At 42.9% G+C, this 22,849-nt stretch overlaps 1 protein-coding gene across 2 annotated transcripts in view; it reads right to left on the bottom strand.

Moving 5' to 3' along the window:
- The window catches only part of LOC132151536 (voltage-dependent calcium channel subunit alpha-2/delta-2-like), a 216,091-nt gene that overhangs the window by 23,246 nt on the left and 169,996 nt on the right, over nucleotides 1-22,849 (bottom strand). For both annotated transcript variants that reach the window (XM_059559713.1, XM_059559714.1), the window contains exons 11-14: nucleotides 18,966-19,127; nucleotides 16,305-16,415; nucleotides 15,847-15,925; nucleotides 10,475-10,524 (exon numbers count right to left, since the gene is read on the bottom strand). In XM_059559713.1, coding sequence (XP_059415696.1) covers nucleotides 10,475-10,524; nucleotides 15,847-15,925; nucleotides 16,305-16,415; nucleotides 18,966-19,127 — 402 coding nt within the window. The remainder of the gene's footprint in view (nucleotides 1-10,474; nucleotides 10,525-15,846; nucleotides 15,926-16,304; nucleotides 16,416-18,965; nucleotides 19,128-22,849) is intronic.

Raw genomic sequence — 22,849 nt, 5'->3', positions numbered from 1 at the left:
CTTGGTTTTGCTCTCACCTCTTCGCTGATTACAGCTCACAGTAAGTACTGGTTCACACAGTTCGTTCCTTGGGTGCTCACTCGCTTTCTCTTTCTCCACAGGCAGCGGTCGCTTTCTCTTTCTCCACAGGCAGCGGCGTAAGTACAGGTTTCCTCAGTCTCTCCTCGTGTTACCCACTCTCTCTCCTTTTCTCTCCACAGGTATCAACTTGGGCACAATAGCACAGTTAGTTTGCTTTGAATGGCTCTCACCTCTGGGCTGGACACAGCGTACCGTGCTATCTCCGGAGATCTGAAGCACGCTCACAACATATACTGTACTGAACTAGGCTAGGGCCAGCAATCTCCTTGTCCTCCCACGCCGAAGTGCATGAAGGCGGGGGTTTATCTGACAGGACACACGGCAATACACAGCAGCCCACAGCAATATACAACACCACGTCAAAATTATAGGTTTTCACAGCACGAAGACTCACCCACCACACTCAGTGTACGGAAAGGACACCCGTCTTCCTTCACTTCGCTTGGTTCGGATCTGGCGATGGAATATGCGGCCTAGCTAGTGATGTCGTCGTTGCGACTACTTCAATAAGTATTCCTTCGGCTCTCCCACCACACTATATTAGGGGTAGGGCCACCCTCCTCCTCCTGGAGAGATCTACACAACGCCAGGTCAATATACAGGGCACTTTCGACTGGCTCTTAGTACTCACATCAATGCCACTTCCAATCCCCTTTTTCACGTCGTCTCAGTTCGCCGTATAATCTGTTCACTTCTCAACCTTTAAGGTTCGCGATGTCTTCACAATCATACAATTCCAGCCTGAGGGAGAGAGAGAGTTAGACAGCTACCAGCAGCGTACCAAGACGGGCACAACCCAGTGTTTCACACACACCAAAGAGAGCTCCCCAGACTGTGAAATAACTTGGCCTTAAGTACTGCCTTGTCCAGCGTATCCTCCAATCACCAACCGCTGTCCCTAACTAGGCACAGGTGCATCGAATTCCCTGATTTTCCTTCTTACGGCGCTACCGGAAGTTCCGGTGTTCTGTTTTTCCGGTCCGGGCGGAAACACTTCCGGGCGGAACCAAACTTCCCGAATTTTGGTTCCGCCCCTAAAGATCGTCACCTTGTGACATCCTCCCCCGCCAATCCGTTCTAGTCCCTAGAACGTCCTCGGGCTGTCCACTCCCCATAGCGGGCAGGGGGTCGGCCTCGGTTCTCTCGCTGGGATCGTCTCACTGGTGAATCGGGCTCAGCTTGTTCAGGGGCTGCTTCTGGTTCTCTCGGGGCGATCGGGGGTGGTGCCACCACGGGTCTCCCTGGTACCACAGCCCAACCTTCAATCCAGGGGGCCGCTGGTACAGGTTCCGTGGGGACTTCTTCCACGGCTTCAGGGTAGTTAGGGCATGGGCGAATCATGTTCCGGTGCACCACACGGTCGGGGCCTGACTTCCCTTCTGGCCGGATGGTATAGACCGGCTGCCCCGGCCTCTGCTGCCGGCAGACTACATAAGGGGTGGCCTCCCAACGGTCACTCAGTTTCCCCTTCCCCTGCCGCCGATTATCTCTCACCAACACCCTCTCTCCTGGCAGTAGAGGGGCTTCTCTAGCAGTCCGATCATACAACCGCTTACTTTTCTCTCCTGCCGTCTGTATCCTTTTCGACACCTGCTCGTAGGCGAAATGCAAGCGCTGGTGATGGCGCCCCACCCACTCCGTTACACTTGCTTCCTCTTGGTCGGCTATCACTCCTAGGACCAGGTCAGTAGGCATTCGTATGTGTCTGCCAAACATCAGGTAAGTGGGAGCGTAACCCGTAGTACTATGTATACTGTTGTTATAGGCCTGTAGGAGGTTTGGCAAGGCACTCACCCAATCGTCCTGCCGTTGTTGGTCCAAGGTCCCCAGCAGCCCCAATAGGGTCTGATTGAATCTCTCACAGCCGCCGTTCCCCTGAGGATGATACGAAGTGGTGTGAGTTTTCGTGCAACCGTACAACTGGCATAGTTCTCTAATTACCCTGGACTCAAAGTTGGCTCCTTGATCGGAGTGCAGAAACTCCGGGCATCCGAACGTCTGGAAGACGGCCCGCCATAAAACTGTAGCGGTGGTGGTTGCAGTCTGGTCGAGGGTGGGGATAGCCCAAGCGTACTTTGTGAACAAATCCGTTATTACCAAGATGTTCTGGTAGCGATCTCGTGGTCGGCCCAGTGTCAAGAAGTCCATAGCCATGATATGAAGGGGGGCCTTCGCATGGATGGGTACCATTGGCGCTCGGACCTCCCGTCTGGACTTAAACAATATGCATCTCGGGCAAGCTTGAATTAGGGCGTGCACCGATGCCTCTAGCCCGGGCCAAAAGAAGAATCTCCTAAGCAGGGACACGGTCCTCTCCTGTCCCTGATGCCCCAACTGGTTGTGGTACGCCGAAACTAAAGCCGTTACCTCATCTGCGGGTACCACGATCTGGCGTACTTCTTCGCCCAACTTCGGGTCACTGACCCTTCTGCACAAAACGCCATCTCTCAGCTCCAGCCTGTCCCATTGCCCCAGCAGCCTCCTCCCAGTATCCGTCTGGGCTAACCTCTCCGCTGGCGTCAGCCGTCGGCCCTGTTCCAGCCATTCTCTTACCAGCCGCACATCTTGATCCCTGGCCTGTCTCTCCCTCCACCGACGGGGATCCCATCCCCAGTTCTCAGGCACGGCCTCTTGTCTGCTGCCTGGTGCCTCTACTGCTCCTACCATATAGCCCTCCTCCGGGCTGGCCCCTCCGGGGCTTTCCGCTTCGGGCAGCCTTGAGAGGACGTCCGCGTTCATGTGTTCACGCCCTGGTCGGTACTGTAGTTGATAGTCAAAGTTGGCCAGTTGGGCCACCCACCGCTGCTCCACGGCTCCCAGCTTCGCCGTCTGTAAGTGTACTAATGGGTTATTGTCTGTAATGATCGTCACCTTGGCACCCCAGAGGTAGTCTTTAAATTTCTCACTTAGGGCCCACTTCAACGCCAGCAGCTCCAATTTGAAAGAACTATAGTTCGCATCGTTCCTCTCGGCTGGGTGGAGGCTCCGGCTGGCGTACGCGATGACCCTCTCAACTCCGTCCTGCCGTTGAGCCAACACCGCTCCCAGCCCGAGATTGCTGGCATCTGTATACAAAAGGAATGGTTTTGTGAAATCTGCGTATGCCAAGATAGGGGCCTGTAGCAGCTCCTGCTTCAATGTCTGGAACGCCGACTCACAATTTGCATCCCAGTCTACGTTGGGCGACCCCCGGCCCCGGTTACGACCTGTGCCAACCAGCAACTGATTAAGGGGTTTAGCAATTTTTGAAAAGTCCTTTATGAAACGCCTATAGTATCCCACAAATCCTAAAAAGGATCGCACTTGCCTCACTGTCCTCGGGGCCTTCCAGTCCTTCACGGCCGATACCTTTCCAGGATCTACGGACACTCCAGCCGCACTGACCACGTGGCCCAGAAAGTTGACTTCTCTCCGTAGTAAGTGACACTTATTGGGCTGTAGTTTCAATCCGTACTTCTCCATGGCCCGAAAGACTTCCTCGAGGTGCCTCAGGTGTGAATCAAAATCTGGGGAATAGACAATCACATCATCCAGGTAAACTAATACTGACTCCATTAACTGACCTCCCAAGCACCGCTGCATCAGCCGCTGGAAGGTGGCCGGAGCGTTACAGAGCCCGAAAGGCATCCGGTCCCATTCAAATAGTCCAAACGGGGTTGTAAAGGCAGTCTTCTCCCGGTCTGCTTCGGCCACCTGCACCTGCCAGTAGCCACTGGCCAAATCTAGGGTAGAGTACCATGCCGACTGCGTGAGGCTGGCAAGCGAATCTTCGATCCGTGGCAAAGGGAAAGCGTCTTTCTTAGTCACGAGGTTCAGCTTACGGTAGTCCACGCAGAATCTCCAAGCCCCCGTCTTCTTTTGCACCAGCACTATGGGGGCCGCCCACGGGCTGCTGCTTTCCCTAACAACTCCTTGCTTCAGCATGCCTTGCAGGAGTGTACGTACCTCGGTATACAAAGTGGGCGGAATTGGGCGATACCTCTCCCGGCTGGGCCCTGCATCCCCGGTAGGTATATGATGTTGTACCACCTGGGTGCGTCCGTAGTCTTCATCGTGGGTGGCGAACACATGCTGCCATCTCCGAAGGAGGGCCTGTAACTTCTGTGTCTGTGCTTGCTCTAAATCCTCCCCTTGTAACGACTCACCCGCCAGGTGGCTCGGCACACTCCTCTCCATACCACCCCATGGGGTGTCTACTTGTGTCAGGGCCACCTCGATGACAGTGGGGCACACCTGACGAAAACTAATATCCCTCTCTTCCCTTACTTGGTGGGATGTAACCGTTGTCAGACGGGCTAATCGTTGGTGCCGATGTAGTTGCACCGCGTATGGATGTACATTCCGTATCCTCACGGGGACTCTCCCCCGCCGGACCGTCGATAGTCCTCGTGCCACTTCCACTTGTGGACAATCCACATGGGGCTCCACCAGCACCCACTCTTCTGGGCCCGCTCTTCGGGGCGGTACTCGCGCCCACACAACAGCCTCACTTTTTGCGGGGACAGACAAAGCAAAACGACACATCACTCTTCCTACCTCTTCCTGTTCCCTGCGGACTTGGCTCATTTGCACCCTTCGACAGTCAGCTACCACACACTCCCACTTGGGCCTCTCTGCAGGTGGTATCTTCGATACGGGCCTAGCCCGAAATAGCTCTTCCCAGCAATCAGCGAGGACATTCATGCCCAACAGGGCTCGATGTGCACCCAGACAATGGTCTTGCACGATAATCACACCTTTCTGGGGGACCATCACTCCGTGAACCTCTAGGTCCGTCAATCGGTAGCCAATATATGGGATGTCGAGGCCGTTTGCGCCCTTCAGAGTAAGCCAGGGGGCCTCCGCCCCTGGTGCCCCTTGTTTCCCAAACACTTCTTCGGATAAACTCTCAGCAAACAACGTCACTTGGGAGCCTGTGTCTACCAGGCATTGAATCTCCTTGCCGCACACTCTCACCTTCGCCACGGGGCTACGCCCAATCATCTGGCTCCTAGAGCCATATCCTCTTCCAGGGTCTTCTCGAGGGGTCCCGGCCACACGACCCACAGTGGCCGGCCGACCTAAAAACCCCCTTCTGACGCCCTGCGGGGCCCACACTGGCGGCTATAGTGACCTGGTTTGCCACAGCGGTTGCAGATGGGTCGCCCTTGCTCGTCCCATTCGAAACGGGGCCGGTTAAAGTGGTTCGGGCGCCTGAACGGCTCTCGGCCTCCCTCTGAGTACACTCGGTCTCGGGGCGCCGGCCGTGGTTCCTCCCGCGCCCGTCCTTGGCGCAATTCTCCTACGAGGGCTTTAGACAGTTCAGACATCTGATCGCGGACATCTTTCAAAAGTTCAGCCTTCAGTGCTTGCTTCCAGTCAGGGCCTCCGGGTTGTGCTGGTGCTACTTCACTGACAACCGCACACACTGGGGAACCACTCACCTCAGTCTCATCACCTTCCAGGGCCAGTGCCTCTTTCTTCAGATCTTCGAACGTAAGACCCGGGTCCCTTCGAAACTGGATACGTAGGCTCTGTCTCACCGGACCCTCCTTCAAACCCAGAAGAAACTGGTCCCGCAATAGAGTCTCTCCATCTCCCAACCCGTGGTCCCGACGGGTCTGTAGTCGGGCGAATTGCTCTCGCAACCTCAGGGCGAAAGCTCTAATCGGTTGGCGGGGGCCCTGCTTACAATTGAAGAACTGGGAGCGAAGGACAGCTACGGGGGTGTGGTCACCATACTGTTCAGTGAGGAACTGGAACACGGTTTGGGCGTTGGCTCTAACGGCTTCGGGGGCGGCATGCACCTCTCGCCGCGCTTCTCCATCCAGGGAGTTTAACACAAATTGAAGCCGCTGGGCTGCACTAAGGCCCTGTAGGTCGGCCAAGTACTCTAGTTGAGCCTTCCATTCAGACAATCGTACCTCGGATTCTGTCCCCCCATATTTTTGAATCCAGGGGCTCCCCATAAAAACGGGCATGGCACGGGGTTGGGCTGAAAGCCCCGCGTTGTCGGTCATTGGACGACCTTGGTTACTCAACTCGAGGTGGAAATCCTGCCGACTACGCCAAATCTGTCACACCCAGGGGCTGGCTATGCTTTAACTAAGCCACACCCCTTCTCAACTTCCACCTCGAGGAGGTCCCCAAACCCGACCCAATGGCCAAACAACGCGAGAACAAGTAAGTGATAAAACAATCTTTATTTAAATATTTAAAAATAGCTTAGGGAATAGGGAAAGGGCAATTAAAACTAAACTCTGACTCGGCCCTCCAGATGGGCTATGGCCGGGAAGAGGTCAGGGAGCAAGGGGGCCACGGGGATCCGGGGCGTGGGGCTCGGGCCCCGGCCTGAGTCTTAGGTATCCGTAGCGCCCTCCTTCTTCCTCCTCTTCGCTGAATACAGCTCACGGTAAGTACTGGTTCACACAGTTCGTTCTCGAGGTGCCCACTCTCTTTCTCTTCCTCCACAGGCAACGGCTCTTCGCTGATTACAGCTCACAGTAAGTACTGATTCACCCAGTTCGTTCCTTGGGTGCTCACGCTCTTTCTCTTTCTCCACAGGCAACGGCTGGGACACACAGGCACAGTTAGTTCAGCTTGGTTTTGCTCTCACCTCTTCGCTGATTACAGCTCACAGTAAGTACTGGTTCACACAGTTCGTTCCTTGGGTGCTCACTCGCTTTCTCTTTCTCCACAGGCAGCGGTCGCTTTCTCTTTCTCCACAGGCAGCGGCGTAAGTACAGGTTTCCTCAGTCTCTCCTCGTGTTACCCACTCTCTCTCCTTTTCTCTCCACAGGTATCAACTTGGGCACAATAGCACAGTTAGTTTGCTTTGAATGGCTCTCACCTCTGGGCTGGACACAGCGTACCGTGCTATCTCCGGAGATCTGAAGCACGCTCACAACATATACTGTACTGAACTAGGCTAGGGCCAGCAATCTCCTTGTCCTCCCACGCCGAAGTGCATGAAGGCGGGGGTTTATCTGACAGGACACACGGCAATACACAGCAGCCCACAGCAATATACAACACCACGTCAAAATTATAGGTTTTCACAGCACGAAGACTCACCCACCACACTCAGTGTACGGAAAGGACACCCGTCTTCCTTCACTTCGCTTGGTTCGGATCTGGCGATGGAATATGCGGCCTAGCTAGTGATGTCGTCGTTGCGACTACTTCAATAAGTATTCCTTCGGCTCTCCCACCACACTATATTAGGGGTAGGGCCACCCTCCTCCTCCTGGAGAGATCTACACAACGCCAGGTCAATATACAGGGCACTTTCGACTGGCTCTTAGTACTCACATCAATGCCACTTCCAATCCCCTTTTTTCACGTCGTCTCAGTTCGCCGTATAATCTGTTCACTTCTCAACCTTTAAGGTTCGCGATGTCTTCACAATCATACAATTCCAGCCTGAGGGAGAGAGAGAGTTAGACAGCTACCAGCAGCGTACCAAGACGGGCACAACCCAGTGTTTCACACACACCAAAGAGAGCTCCCCAGACTGTGAAATAACTTGGCCTTAAGTACTGCCTTGTCCAGCGTATCCTCCAATCACCAACCGCTGTCCCTAACTAGGCACAGGTGCATCGAATTCCCTGATTTTCCTTCTTACGGCGCTACCGGAAGTTCCGGTGTTCTGTTTTTCCGGTCCGGGCGGAAACACTTCCGGGCGGAACCAAACTTCCCGAATTTTGGTTCCGCCCCTAAAGATCGTCACCTTGTGACATAAGTGTGGCCTTTTGATGAAACTGCAGCATTAGGCCACTTTTATTTATATGGAACATGGAAGTGCTGACAGGCGTAACCTATTCTATTATTAGCTCACTAAAACACCGTTTAACGTGCCGTGGGGAAACATTTCAGCAGAGACGATGACAGGCGGACCTTTTCACACGGGAGAAAGGAGAAAGGTAAACAGCGGTGGGCCGGTAATGGTGCTCTCTGCGGTACGAGGGGACCGCAGGCCACCGCAAAGATTCGCTTGTAGATTTCCAGTCTGTCCATAAATGTTCATGAATTCAATGCAGCAGCTCAATTATGAAGGAGCTGCATTCATATTGTTCTCATTATACCTAGCAATGTGACACTTCAATGTTACACAAGTAGAGAGTAAAGGTTTCACAATCACTTTCACAATCACCTCAATAGCTTTCCAATCACACTAATAATCTGGATATTTATGCTGCATGTGATTAATTCAAATTAAGCATAAATGTACTGTATGATAAAGTAATCCTTTATACACTACCGTTCAAAAGTATATCATCAATAACATATTTTTCTTAAGAAATGAATGGGTTTTTTTTCAGCTAAATTGATCAAAAGAGTGGCAATAAATACATTTATAATGTTACAAAAGATTCAATTTCAAATAAATGTTGTTCTTTTAAACTTTAAATTAAAGAATCCCGAAAACAAGATACAACTGTTTTCAGCATCAATAATAAAAATAGAATGTCCCTTAAGCAGCAAATCAACATATTAGATTATGTGGATTGACAAATTCAGCTTTGCATCATAAATATATTATTATTTAAAATATTCAGATAAAAAGCACTTTTTTAATTGTAATAATATTTCACAATATAACTGGTTTTACTGTATGTTTAATCAAACAAATAATGCCTTGGTGAACAAGATTCAATAAAATAAAATAAAAAATCTTATCAACCCAAAACTTCATATACTCTTTCGTTTGGGGTTAGTTATATTTGAGACCACTGATATTGAGATCTTATTCAAGTTTAACGTTTTTATTTTATATTTTCCATTTTCCTTTAAAATTTTAAAGTTCCAGTAATTATATTTTTATTTATTCATTTATTTTGCCATTTGTATTACTTTTAACTTTTAATTTCTTTTATTTCAAGTAACAATCTTTTCTAATGGTTTTAGTTAACCCTAATTTACACAAAATAATAACTGCCTCGATGACTAAATTGCTTGTATCCTTTTAACATGTAAACTACTGTATATTATTGCCCAGCTATAATCTGTGACTATAAAGCATGAAGATATCAAGATATTATAAGCCTCAATTTTGAAAAACACTATATAAATAATTTGACTTTTCCATAAAATTAGACATTCATTAGAAGAACTTTTTTGCAGCTTGGATAGTTTTTCCTGTCAGAAATCCACCAGCATGTCCAAGCGATCGCTGTGGAAGCTCAGTTGGTAGTTATTTTTGGCTCGGGCCGTCCAGAGGGAGGAGGTGCTGAGGAGCTGCACAGGTGTGTCGATATATATACCTGTCTCACGCAGGCTATTAGAATAAGTGGCAGCTCTCTGAATAAAATTACACCCAGCCTAATGGAACAGCTGATGGTTTATTCAAGCACCTGATCAGCTCGCCTGCGGAGAGGTTCGACGTACGCTTGGAGGGAGAAAGAGGGAGGCGGAATGGGACACGAATGAATAACGCAAAGTTGGAATGGAAAAAGAGGGGAACAGATAGTAAAAGGTGATAGAGAGGAGATAAAGAAGAAAGGCTGAGAGAGAAGTGAAGAGCACTGAATAATCACACAGAAGAGGTGGGAAATTGGACCGACTGCTTTCGGGGAAGAGCGATGTTATTTCGGCAGGTTTCATGGGCCTCGGGAAAGATTGCTGGAGGATAATGAAAACTGTACGGAAGTGGATTAGAGAAATCACAGTCCCGTTTGAATTATACTGACACTATATATAGAAGTCTTTATCCGTTGATCTTTATAGTTCTCTCTATGCTCTCTAGCGTGACATATATATCTCTAAAATTGGTGATAACATCACAGAGCTTCAAAGCTGGTGAAGCTGAATGAACATACAGTGAACTGGATTCATGTATGGAGGCCTTATTAAAATGGAAAATCTGATTGGCTGCCGCAGCTACTTTTGAAGCTGATATGAGCACACGTGTGAATGAGTATCAGCTGAAGATAAATACTTTATTTTAATGCATCAGTATTGACTCTCACATGGCTGTTGTTGTTGTAGTTTTATAAAAGAAATGAGCCCCTCGAGACCATGTGCTACAGTGATTTTAAAACAGTAATATTGTGAAATACTATTACAATATAAAATATATTTTTTTTCTATTGTAATATATTGTAAAATGTCATTTATTCCTGTGATGCAGAGCTGAATTTTCATCATCATTACTCCAGTCTTCAGTGTCACATGATGCTTCAGAAATCTTTGACATCTTTAGAGATTCTTTGATTAATAAAAAGTCGAAAATAATTTAATTTATTTGAAAAATAAATCTTTTGTAATATTATACGTCTTTTCTTTCACTTTTAATAGATTCTCGCTGAATAAACACATTAATTTCTTAAAAACATATTACTGACCCCAAACATTTGAAATGTATTGTATGTGTATATATGTAAAAATTAACCAAGAAGCAGTAAAGAAGACTAACCTGTGTGTTGATTCTTATGGCTCCGATGGAAGGGATCTCAAAGTAGTAACCTGTTCAGGAATAAACAAACCATTAATAGAGCTAGTTAATGTGGGCATATTTGCTCCGCACCTAAATATAGTGAGCTGACTAACTAGGCAACAACTTTAAGAGTGTACATGTGTGCTACAAACATAAATGCTGTTCAGAACAGACCAACCAGCAAAATTATATTAAATTACCTTGTTCTGACAAGAATCTGAAGCAGTTTTGATGTATTCTTTTGAATAGCAGTATTCACTGTGGCAAATTTAATGCAATCATTTTAAGGGAATTGTTGATTATAAATGTAATCTATTCAAAAGTTGATAGAAAACCGATTCTTTGCATTTAAAAACACATTATTTCATCCAGTTGTGCTCATGAATGTGTTTAATTGTTAGTTTAGCAACACACATTATATTTCAGCATGCAGATAGACTGACCGAGTGCTATGCATATGTTAAACAGAGACTGTGCCGTGCAGCGGTTTGATTTGTGTGCCTCGTTAAGTATTCAGAGGCTGATTATTGAGAGAGTGGACACACAGACAGGGTCAGTATGGCCTGCTCGACACACTATCAGACACAAGAGAAGTGTTTAGAGTCAACAAACTTCAGACTGCCACTTCAAACTCTCTCAACACACACAAGAAGAAAAATGAATACTTGCATATTTTACATGTTAAAGTATTAGATTAGATATTGACTTTTTTGTATATTTCTGAATTTGCCATGATGCATTAAAAATCGAACTACTGTATGTGTGCCATGGCATAAAACACAGAGATGTTCAAAACTAACACTCAGACGTGAGAATAATTCATTGTAAACATGTTTAGTGCTTTTGTTACATACCGAAAAAACCAGTGTTAAAATAAAACAGATTTATATAATCCTCATTAATCTGAATCTATATTTACACAAATTCATCAGAATCAATAAAATCTTGAAATATGTAGGCAGTTTAGGTTGATAGTATAGTTTTCCCCCGATGCAGTAGTTTTGAATGTGGATATTTTCTAAACAGGTACCATGTTTTTCTAATTATGTTTAGGATGAAAACACAGACGTGGTTGAAACCATTGGGCTGAACATGAATTCAGTTCAGCCTTCACTCAGTGTGCTGTTATTGCTGTAAAGGTCACTGAACAATTTCAGTCTTGATAACTTCAGGACCAAACATTTTGTGGCTTATTTGAGCTGAAACCATCATTAACGCAGAGCTCGGGTGTAGAGTTCACATCATCGTAGGCTGTGAGTGGCTAAAAGCTGGGCCAGCAAAATACGTCTGTGATTTTCTTGCTATCCGGTATCTAAATTAAAGAAATGTCATTGGTTCAATATAAGACATGCCCAAGTGAAAACATTTGAGGTATAACGTCAGGTTACCGAAGAAAATAATCTGATCAACTCTTTCAAACTAGTTATTCACTTAAAATGAAGGTAAACAGGGCCATGCACTTTGACGGTTTAAGAAACAAAAACATGAAATTCATGTTTTATATATGAAAAAGCCTTACAGCATTATCTAACTATTACATACAACAACAGAATTTTGTAATGAAAAAAAAACGGTGGTATTTTGGTAAGTCTTTAAAAGCATATCAAAGTCAAGAGAATTAGAGTATAAAAACTAAAACTTAAAAAAAGTGTTCAGAAGATGTCTGAGGGTCAAACCAATCAGCACGCAAGAAAGAATCTAATCAAATCAACGCGAGTCGCTGGGAATCAAAGAGACTGAGGCTCTGATTCAGCGGTGGCCATACGAGACTTCGTCTGTGTCAGTGGAGTGTGAACGAGCTCGCTGAGAGACAGCCGGTGGAGTGACTACACACACTAAGCCGTGTCAAACAAACATGTCTCTCATTGTTGCTGCCAGTCTCATCCCTTGACTTGGTCATGATTACAAAACACTGAATCCATTTGTCTCCGCCTCACGGGCGACATGTACAACAAAACAATAAGACGCAGACAATCCGATGCAATCCACATCTTAACAAGCCCATCAAAGAGCACTTTGTGCATGTTCAGAGGAGGACACGTTGTGTATGCATGCTACCATTGCATTGGTTGCGAATGCTTTCAGTCAGATATGGTGTCGAACACATATTCTACAGCAAAGGAGAGAAGCGGACGTGGATGTGGGCTTTGTGAGTGTGTCAGGGGCGTTTCTCTGCCGCTTTGTGATATCGGCGAGTGAAATGAAAGCCTGGAGTCCACTGAGAAAAGCGTGTTGCTTGCTGTGCCAGACTCCATCCCCTCACTGGCAGTCATTACAGCGGAGAACACAGCCGCACAGAGGGCTAATCCTTAAGTGGAAGCACTTTTGGCTGGAGGCGCTCAGTAGTTGCGGACGTGGTTATCGCTGCGACGGCAGTTCCTCTTCGGCTAATTAATTAGAACGAGAGGAGGGTGGCAGGGGTCTCTGAAGTGTTCTGCAACCATTTGTTATTAACTAATCTGCTGAGAGTGAGAGTGTTTGGCTACAGGCCTGGAATTAACTTGTTAGGTCAGATAGGTCAGAATTACTCGAGCGCTATTGACCAGGATTATATATAACCTCTTAGTGATTTTACAAAATTTTGGCTTTAAAGGGATAGTTTACCCCAAAATGCTGTTAATTTCTCACCCCCAGGCCTTTCAAGATGTAGGTGATTTTTTTCTTGAATACATTAGTAAAGAAGATTTTTTTATCTGAAACTGTAGTCCTTGGTGATTCATTAAATGCAAATCAGTGGCTGCCCGTCTTTGAGAATAAAAATCCATATCAAGGAACATAAAATGAATAGCTGTAGCTTCTTATGATATATTGAGGTCTTATGAAGCGAACTGATTGTTCTGTGCAAGAAACTGAACATTTTATTTCCGTGAACTGGATCTTTCGGACAGTTTGTTTCATTGAAATGGCTCAATTCACTACTTCATTCACGTAATCACAAAATGACAATGTACACGCAATTATATTACTAAATTACACAATAATGATATGAAACAAGGTTGTTTTACATGCCTAAAGCATAAAAAATTTATAGAATTCACCAGCTCACCTTTTACATAAACAATGAGAAACCATACAATTTTTATTTGGCACCTTCATTCAAGTGCTCGGTTCACGTATGCGCATATCAGCATCTCATCGGTCTTCAGTCTGATTTGGACTGCTTCCTCAGATCAGGGACTGTTGGAGGAACCGGAGCGCTTGAATGAGTTCATTCATTATAGGATCATATACAACAGTATTTTGGTGAACTGTTGGTGAACTGATTCAACTAGTTCACTAAAAAGAATCGGTTCAAAAGAACAATTTGTTTGTGAACCGGGCATCACTCTGGACCATTTGCCCGAGGCTCAGGATTACAGGTAATAATGTTTTAAATAAAGTTCAGCTTCTTGCACAGACTGATTGTTTCACTTCATAAGACCTCAATATATTGTCATGAGCCATGCATATTCACTTTGTATTTCCTGATTTGCTTTTTTTATTCTCAAAAATGGTCAGCCACTGATTGGCATGAATCACAAAGGACCACAGTTTAAGCTAAAAACCTTTACTTTTCTACTGAAGAAAAAAGTTCACCTACATCTTGGATGGCCTGAGGATGAGAAAATTAATATCAAATTTTCATTTTCGGTAAACTCTTTCTTTAAAATCTGATTGGATGAGCCACATTCGGAGTTGTTGTGCAATAGACTCTTTTCATAATGACATCAGCCTCTGGCTTGCTTAGTTGGGGACACTTCATCTACAGCGATATCGTTGACTTGATTGCAAATAAATGCACAGACACTATTTAACTGAACAGAGATGACAACTGAATCCAATGATGAACTGCCTTTAACTATCATTTTTGCATTATTGACACTGTTTTCCTAATGAATGTTGTTCAGTTGCTTTGACGCAATGTATTTTGTTTAAAGCGCTATATAAATAAAGGTGACATTGACATTGACATCAGCTAACGCTTTTCCGCTTTTTCAGTGTTTCTGAACTTCCATTATACCTTTACACCAGAGACTTCTCTGATAAATGTGGGAAAAACTTGAAATATAAATGCGTACATTATGAGTTATAACTTATACAATTAATGTATTACATTCAGGTTCTTTTGCGAACGATATTCTACATCTGCTTTAGATGGTTGGGAGCAGTGTTATAGACTTGCTTTCAGGTTTGTCTGTTAACGATTGTGTATCCACACAAAATATTTACTTAAAACCATTTCACTTGTTATTTTGGTTTATGTCATTCCCTGTATAATTTATTTGAATTATTTTAGTTTTCACTGTAATGATTGTAATAGTAGAGTACACTGTAAATTCTCTGTGTATATTTACATGCAAGTGTAGTTGTTCTGCAATAAAAAAAGACAAATGTTGTGAATTTTATAATATGGGAAAAATTACATGTACACAAGTAATATTTTAATATATTAAATATTTTCATATTAAGGCAAGTTTCACATCCATAAACCTGAAAAGAAACCCAATATTATCCACTTAAAATAATAAAATGGCTTTATATTAAAAAATGCAAGAAGGACCGCCGTATGTGCTACAGAACTACAGGTATCCTCTACAATTACTTTCATTTAATTTGACATGTATACCCTCTTTTTCTTGGTGAATTATTATTGACACGATCAATCATATTTTATGTTTGTTTTAGGCCATTTGCAATGTGATCTAAAAAAACAGCTCATGTGCGCTTTATAAGCTGGTTGCAAGGGTTCGCTGTGCTTGTCAAGGTGTACTTAACATTTTAAACATGTTGCTATGTGGTTTCTAGGGTGTTGCGATGCACTTTGTGATGAGTGGGGCAGGGCCGAGAGCTGTGGGAATGGAGCGAGACCGTTGGAGTAAATGATAAAGAGCAAACACTCGCACCACTCACCGGTCTCGAGTCCCACGGAGGAGCTTCGGAAGGATAAAAGGATGACTAATGACAGTGAAGAATGAGAGAGGGGACCAGGCCTGGACTATTTATGTTGTTTCATTATGTATTAGTCATCTGTGAGGGGCTGCTGCTTTTACTTTCACAATTTGTTTGTTTATTTGATTACTAAAGTTTTATCTTTAAATGTTAGACGGTTTCTGCCTCTTTCTTCCCAATCTACAAACTTTGTTACACACTTGTTAAGTTGGTCTGAGTTTTTTTTTTAGCAAGTTGCTTTGATGTTGCTATTTGCTTGCCGAGCTGTTCTTTACTTAAACTCTTTCTAGGGTATTGCTAGGTGTTTCTAGTCATGATACAGCACATTGTACCTAACAACAACCCTTAATCTGAAAAGTACAGATGCAGTTGAACAGCTGAAAAGTTCAGATTTAACCAAATCTACATGCTCACTCTCTTACCCTTGTTGGCACAGGCGATCCACTGCAAAGGAGTGACGTCATAGTTGTGCTGCCCCACCGAGAATGTGAAAACTCTCACCTGTGGATGGAATCACATAATCTGTGTAGCAAATACAGAGTAGTTCCTTCTCAAGTCTTTGAACCATCAACTGATTTCATTGAACAGCATTTTAAATTGTTTAATAATTTCAAACTTGCTTTTGTGAAAATATATTTGCAGTTTTATATTGGAATGACATCTGATTTATAATGCCACGGCTTTGATGTTATCACTTTGGTCTGAAAACTTGCTCCACACAGCTAAACATCTAAATATTTTGATCAGCTGTGATTTTGTTGTGTCACATGTTATTTTCTATTTTAGAGAGGACAGAAAAACTGCTTGTTACTGAAAGGCCATTACCACACAGCCGGAAACACCAGTATTAAATAATCTGAACTGAATCGCCTCGACTCACTGTTTTATTTGGCCAGTTGTACTTCTCAAAGATGTCCTGAGCGCGATCCTCGCCACCGTCTGTGAACATCATTATCATCTTATTGCAGTTTGCTCTCGGAGCGCTGGTCTCCTGTGAGAAACAGAAACAGGAATGCAGAAGATTCATTTCTAGGGTACAAATTTTGTACTTTGTTCAATAGATTTAAAAATTGTGCACACAATTTTGCTAATTTGTTCCGTTGAATTATAAATTGTGCACACAATTTACTAATTTGTTCCATTGATTTATAAATTGTGCACACAATTTACTAATTTGTTCCATTGATTTATAAATTGTGCACACAATTTACTAATTCGTTCCCTCGATTTGCTAAATCGTGCACACGATTTATAAATCGAGAGAATGAATTAGTAAATTGTGCATACGATTTAGCAAATCGAGAAAACTAAATTGTAATTGTGTTATTGTTTTAATACATTCGAGGGAATGAATAAGTAAATCATGTGCAAGATTTTTTTTCTTGCATGTCATGTGCGTGGCTCCGGAAATGTCCATTTATAATAAGCGATGCTTGTTATGTGTCTTTATGTATGGCTCACAAAGTGATCTTGTTTCTTTTCAGTTAATAATGCAGGCAGGTGCAGGTCGCTATATTTTGGCATGTGGCTAATTTCCAAGATAACACATTTAGGTTTGAATTTATTATGGACTTGTTCTTATTTATTTATTTTTATTTTATTTATGTTTTTTAGCAAGAGCTGGCAACACTAAATAGTCAATTCGTACTCTGTGATTTCTTGAACCACATATACAGCAAAAAAAACGGATACGTGTTTAAATACATCATGAACCACTATTCAGTTAAGTAGTCTGTGTAAAACAATGCTACAGCCAGTTCTACTTTGAAATCTGTGTTCCAAGTCGGAATGTTTGTTTTTATTTTGCTCTGTGTGGCTCCGCCCACTTCCAGATTACCCAATAGATTTGACACCCTGGGTTGCCGGTTAGTAGAAAACACAGTGTATTGCAGTCACAGAAGCCAACAAACAAACTGGATTACAGATCGCTGATTCTACCTGGCCTAAAAAGCCTTGGCATCGATCCAAAATATGACATATTTTCACAGAATTCACTACACAAATGACCTAGGCTATAATAGTTTCCCATTTGGCACTCGCACATGTGTCCAAGCACTTATCCATGCGTGTGTGTGTGCGGGCATGTCTGTTCTTCTAATCATACGTCTGCTTTTGTGCCAGCTGCCGGCGACTGTCCTATCTCTGATGAGTAAGCCAAAAGTCCCCTCTCCCTATCCCATCCAATCACAGCTGTCACTGACATTCGGCCTACGCCACATCACACTGACAAGATTCTAATAAAGATAAATAATACTGCTGCAATTACAAATTTACAGAGCTCTCTTCTCGGCCTATCAGGAGTCGGCAGGCAGAAAAATTAAAATGGCTTGTGGATCTGAGAGCGACAGTGAAAGTCAGAAAGAAAGAGTCTTTCCGAAGAGAATACAGATTTGTCTGTACCTCACCAATCAAGCCATCACGATCTGTTTGAGCAGCAGTCGGCCAAAACAAAAATGCTTGTGATAAAGCCACACAAATCTCTCATCACTGAAAACTCCATCAACATGCTTCTGCATTATTATATTTATAGTTATCTCAAACATTTCTCCTCAGATTCTTTCAACAAGATCATTTAAGGCTTACTGAATCTATCGCCTCATTTTGTCTGTTTTTATTGCTCAGAAATATGAGAAAAAGCTGACACTTACTGTAAATTGAATATGACTGTGAACTCTGTTAAATCTCTGAACACTTTGAAAAGGCAGCATCTGAGGAATACAATTTTCCGCTGAGTTGGTAAGAGGATGTTTTGGCATTTACAAATTTAACTAAGCCAAATCCAACTAAATCTAGCAAAAAAACTCTCTTTGGAAACATCCAGGGATCTTCTCAAAGGTAAAATGATTCATAGCTGAAGTAAATCATATTTTTTATATTCTAAAAAAAAAATATATATATATATATTTTTACTTAACTTTTGAGTTGATATGCATGGCCAAAGAGGATTTTCTCAACATTGAAAAAAATATTTTCTCATTTATTTCTCTAGTCCATTTATTTATTTGTTGAGTTTACAATTTTCTTCATTCCATTTCTAAGCACAATTAATTATTTTTTTGAAATAGAATTTTATTCAGCAAGGATGCATTTATAATATTTAAAAAGATATCTATTTCAAATGAATGTTATTGGTCAGCTTTGCATTACATGAATAAATTACATTTATTAAAAAATAGTAATACTATTTCACAATATTGCTCTTTATGCTGTATTTTTGATCAAATAAATTCAGCCCTGGTGAGCATAAGAGACTTCTTTCAAAAACGAAAAAAACGGCACCAAACCCAAACTTTAGATAGTTAAGTTAGTTTATTAAAACTGAACTAACTTCTTTGTCAGTGATATAGCACTTCAAATGAAAGATAATTAATTCACATCACAGGAAAAGAAAAAGAGAAAAAGGATACATGTCCTGTTACGACTTCTGTAGGTTTGGGTGAATCTGTAGTCGTTATAATTAACTTTATTTTAAAATCTGAATACAAAATTCCAGTGTATGTACATGTAGATAACTATGAAAACATGAGTGTGTGTGTCTTACGTTTAACAGCTGGTCAAAGGCAAACTGAAAGCCCGTCTTATAGTCTGTTGTCCCTTTGGCTTGCATGTTCATCACAGCATCTTTAAAGATCTTCTTGTTTTTTATGTTGGCTTGGACCAGCGTTGTGAAGCAGGGCACCACGGCGTACGCTTTCTCATTGAACTGATAGAGAGACAGACAGAGAGACAGACAGACAGCAGCTGCTTCAGCAAGTCCATTAAAAGCTTCATTATTCATCTCCATTAGATCTCACAGCATCATCATTTCTGCTGTTAACATTCGCTAATGGAGTCACTTCCACTACAGATGAATCAACTCGGATGGAACCTGAAATCTATTTCAAATCTATTTCACAACACTAATCATCTGGATGGTTTAATAGTGCTCAAATCGGAACATCTTTACATGCGAGTCTGTTTTGATCATGAAAAATACACTGCTGTTATGTTAAAGGGTCGTGAGTGGTTGACAAGGTGTTGCTATGTGGTTGCTAAGGTGTTCTGGGCGGTTACTTGTTTTTTGTCCATTTTATCATCTGTCAAGTGAAAAAGAAATAGCACACTTCTTCACTGAAAGCATACACAAATAGATGCATTTTCTTAAGAAGCAAAATTGTGTAAGATATGTGACATGAGTATATCTACAATTAACTAAAAATAGTTAAGGAAAATAATCGACTTTATTTATTGTTTATTTTATAATCATAAACACATATCTCACTTTTTATTATTTACACTTAAAAAAATCAGTGTGGCGAGTGGGACGTGGGAACAAGGAGGGAGACCGGCAGTGGGTCGCAGGTGCCACTGATTTCCCAATCATTGCCGGCCTCCCTCCTTGTTCCCACGTCCCTCGGCCCCGCCCCACTCGCCACATACCCCCATCGCCCCTCGCAGGCCGGGGGGTACCCTCGAGACTGCGCTCTACTACCCCCCCCCTCCCTCCGGGGGGGACCGCTCACGGGGACCTGCGGGAACCTGGGGGTAGGACAGACGAGGCGAGAGAAAAGGAGATGGAAGGAGGAGCGACAGAGACGAGAGAGGGGAGAGAGGAGAAAAAAAAAATTCCGGTTCCCAGACGCACTGCTGCTCGGCCCTCCACCGGCTGGGCGATCTCCTCCGCGGTGCCTGGCGGTGGCACTGGACGGCCCTCGGCAGACGGCACGACACTCCTCCGCCGCCCGGTGGACGGCGACGGCTCCTCCGGTTTTGGGCAGCCGGCAGGAGTCCCACGTTCCCTGCTCCTCCCCGTTCAGGCGGACGGCAGCAGGCTCCGGCTCTCTGGCGAACGGCGCCGACTCCTCCTCTCCCTCACCAAAAAACCTAAAATAACGCCCAGGCCTGGTCCTCTCTCGTCATTCACTGTCGTCGCTCCAGTTTTATATCCTTCCATCTCCTACGTGGGTCTCGAGACCTGCAGTGGGTCGCAGGTGCCACTGATTTCCCAATCATTGCCGGCCTCCCTCCTTGTTCCCACGTCCCTCGGCCCCACCCCACTCGCCACAATCAGTTTACACTAGTACTACTGATTGTCTCTTTTTTTTTTTTTTGACAATTAATATCTTTGGAAGCTTGTTTCTACCACAGGATAAAAAAAAGTAAAAACTAAAAAAGATAGGTTTTTTCCTCTGAAGTGCAAGAAAATTTTGAACTGTGAGACAAAAAGTTACAATTACAATTATTGTTTATTTTTATCCCATGGCAGAAACAAGATTCCATAAATACCAGTAGCATCAGTACAGCTTTACTTAATGAATGCACAGAACTCAGCATAAAGCATTTGTGTGTGTGTGTGTGTGCGCGGATGCACAGCTGTGAGGTACATCCGGCTGTCTTGATTACAAGCTTCCACACTGCAGGTGCGGGGGAAAGAAAATGCCAATGCAACAAAGAGAAATGGCTTTCTAAAACTGCCTACAGAAAAGAAAACTCCATTTGAGATGTCTTTTACTCTTCTTTGATAGAGACGGGATTAAAGGGAGAAAATTTACCAGTGTCTGATTCATGAACGAACCATTTTTTTGAGTCAGACTAATTCGGTTCTTGAGTTCAGATCGCTGACTCAGTGATTCCTCAGCTCACTTTAAGGGAGATTATCAGCATAAATTGACTTATATTTCAGCCAATTTATCACACAAAACTATCATGGGCTACTTTTACAGACCATTTTTAGAGTTATTGCTATAGCATCTGCATGGGAAATAGTGACCAGCAGAGTTTGAATCTCTCTTTTTGTGTTCCACAAACAAAGAAGAATGCGTGACACAAACCTAAATCTAATTGTAAAAGTCTGAAATGCTCCTTTCAAAAGCCATAAGGGTTCACTTTGATTTTCATGATACTCTAGGCGTCTGGAGGTTAACAGCAATAAACACACATAGTGACTCTTATGTGGTCTAAGACTGCTTTTCTTCAGCGAGCTGTAGAATGAGCCGTGTTCCGGCTCAGATTATGATGCTCATTTTGCGCTCTCAGAGCCAGGATTAGGAAACACACACTAAGAGCCCCGGATCAGCCCGGATTACTGGTGTGGGCCTCCAAAATGCTACTGTTTCATTATGTGTGTGCGTCTGTATATGTGCATGCATACTTGTGTGGGTTGCATTTGTGGGCTGCTATTGTGCAGTTGCAATAATGAACCCGCCGTAGATTAAATGTTGCTGTGCATTCTGCATTTACATTATCATACAGGTTTAGATTCATGGAGGATTCACAGGACTGAATATTAATCTGAGTGTTGTCTCAAATGTATTCACTAAGAATAACAGCATATTCTCCATAATCAAGCGATGCAACTCACATCAGATATATATGTATATATATGACACTGTTGTTAAGACTACATATTTTCTTGTAATAATGAGATATTCTGTCATTAAAATGTTTTTTTTAATGTGTCTTTAAAATGTTATGTTGTCTCATAATAACAACATATTATATCCTAAAAATGTTTTTCACATAATAACAAGATTTTATATTTTTAAAACAACATATTTTTTTCACTGATGTTTACTGTCAAGTTCAACCAGGTTTTTTGTCAAAATTGGCAACTCCTCTGACAATAATGTAGAAATTTGATTATGCTACTAATCAAAGAAAGAAATGTAATATACTGTCACAACGGGAAAAACAATGTTTTAAAAATGTTATTAGAAGAAAATGTTTTAATGAGAAAAATGTTCATTTTAATAATATATCCTCTCGTTTTTATGATAAAATATATCATTTCAATGAAATAACATCTGGCTATTATGAGAAAATGAATATCTCTGTATCTTGTTATTATGAGAAAATATATAGAGTGGGAAAAAATCCTATATGTGTGTGGCAGAATAATTATATGAAATATTATAATAAAAAATATTGGTAACACTTCAATATTTACTACCATGAACAAACAATGAAAAATATATTTGTTAATATTATTTTTCACTGTGCATTGACTAATGTTAACAAGCACAGCTTTTGATTTTAATAATGCATAAGTAAATGTTGTAACTAACATTAACTAAGATTAATAAATACTGTAGAAGTATTGTTCATTCTTAGTTCATGTTGACTAAAGTAGTTTACTAATGTTAACCAATGGACCTTATAGTAAAATGTTACTAAAATATTTCATTAGAAATATTACCTTACATAATTATTAAATATTACCACACACACACACACACACACACACACACACACACACACACACACACACACACACACACACACACACACATTAATAATAATACAAATATTTATAAGTATTACTTTATATAATTATTAAATATTAATTTATATAATTATTTATAATGATAATAAGACAAAACAGTAATGATAATAAAAATACAATGTACTGTACTGTATATACAATATATAAAATGTGGCCTATGCCAT

The sequence above is a fragment of the Carassius carassius genome, chromosome 10 (assembly GCF_963082965.1).
Source record: "Carassius carassius chromosome 10, fCarCar2.1, whole genome shotgun sequence".
Lineage (NCBI taxonomy): Eukaryota > Metazoa > Chordata > Actinopteri > Cypriniformes > Cyprinidae > Carassius > Carassius carassius.
The sequence above is the reverse complement of the archived record's forward strand: the minus strand, read 5'-3'. Positions and strand labels throughout refer to the sequence as shown.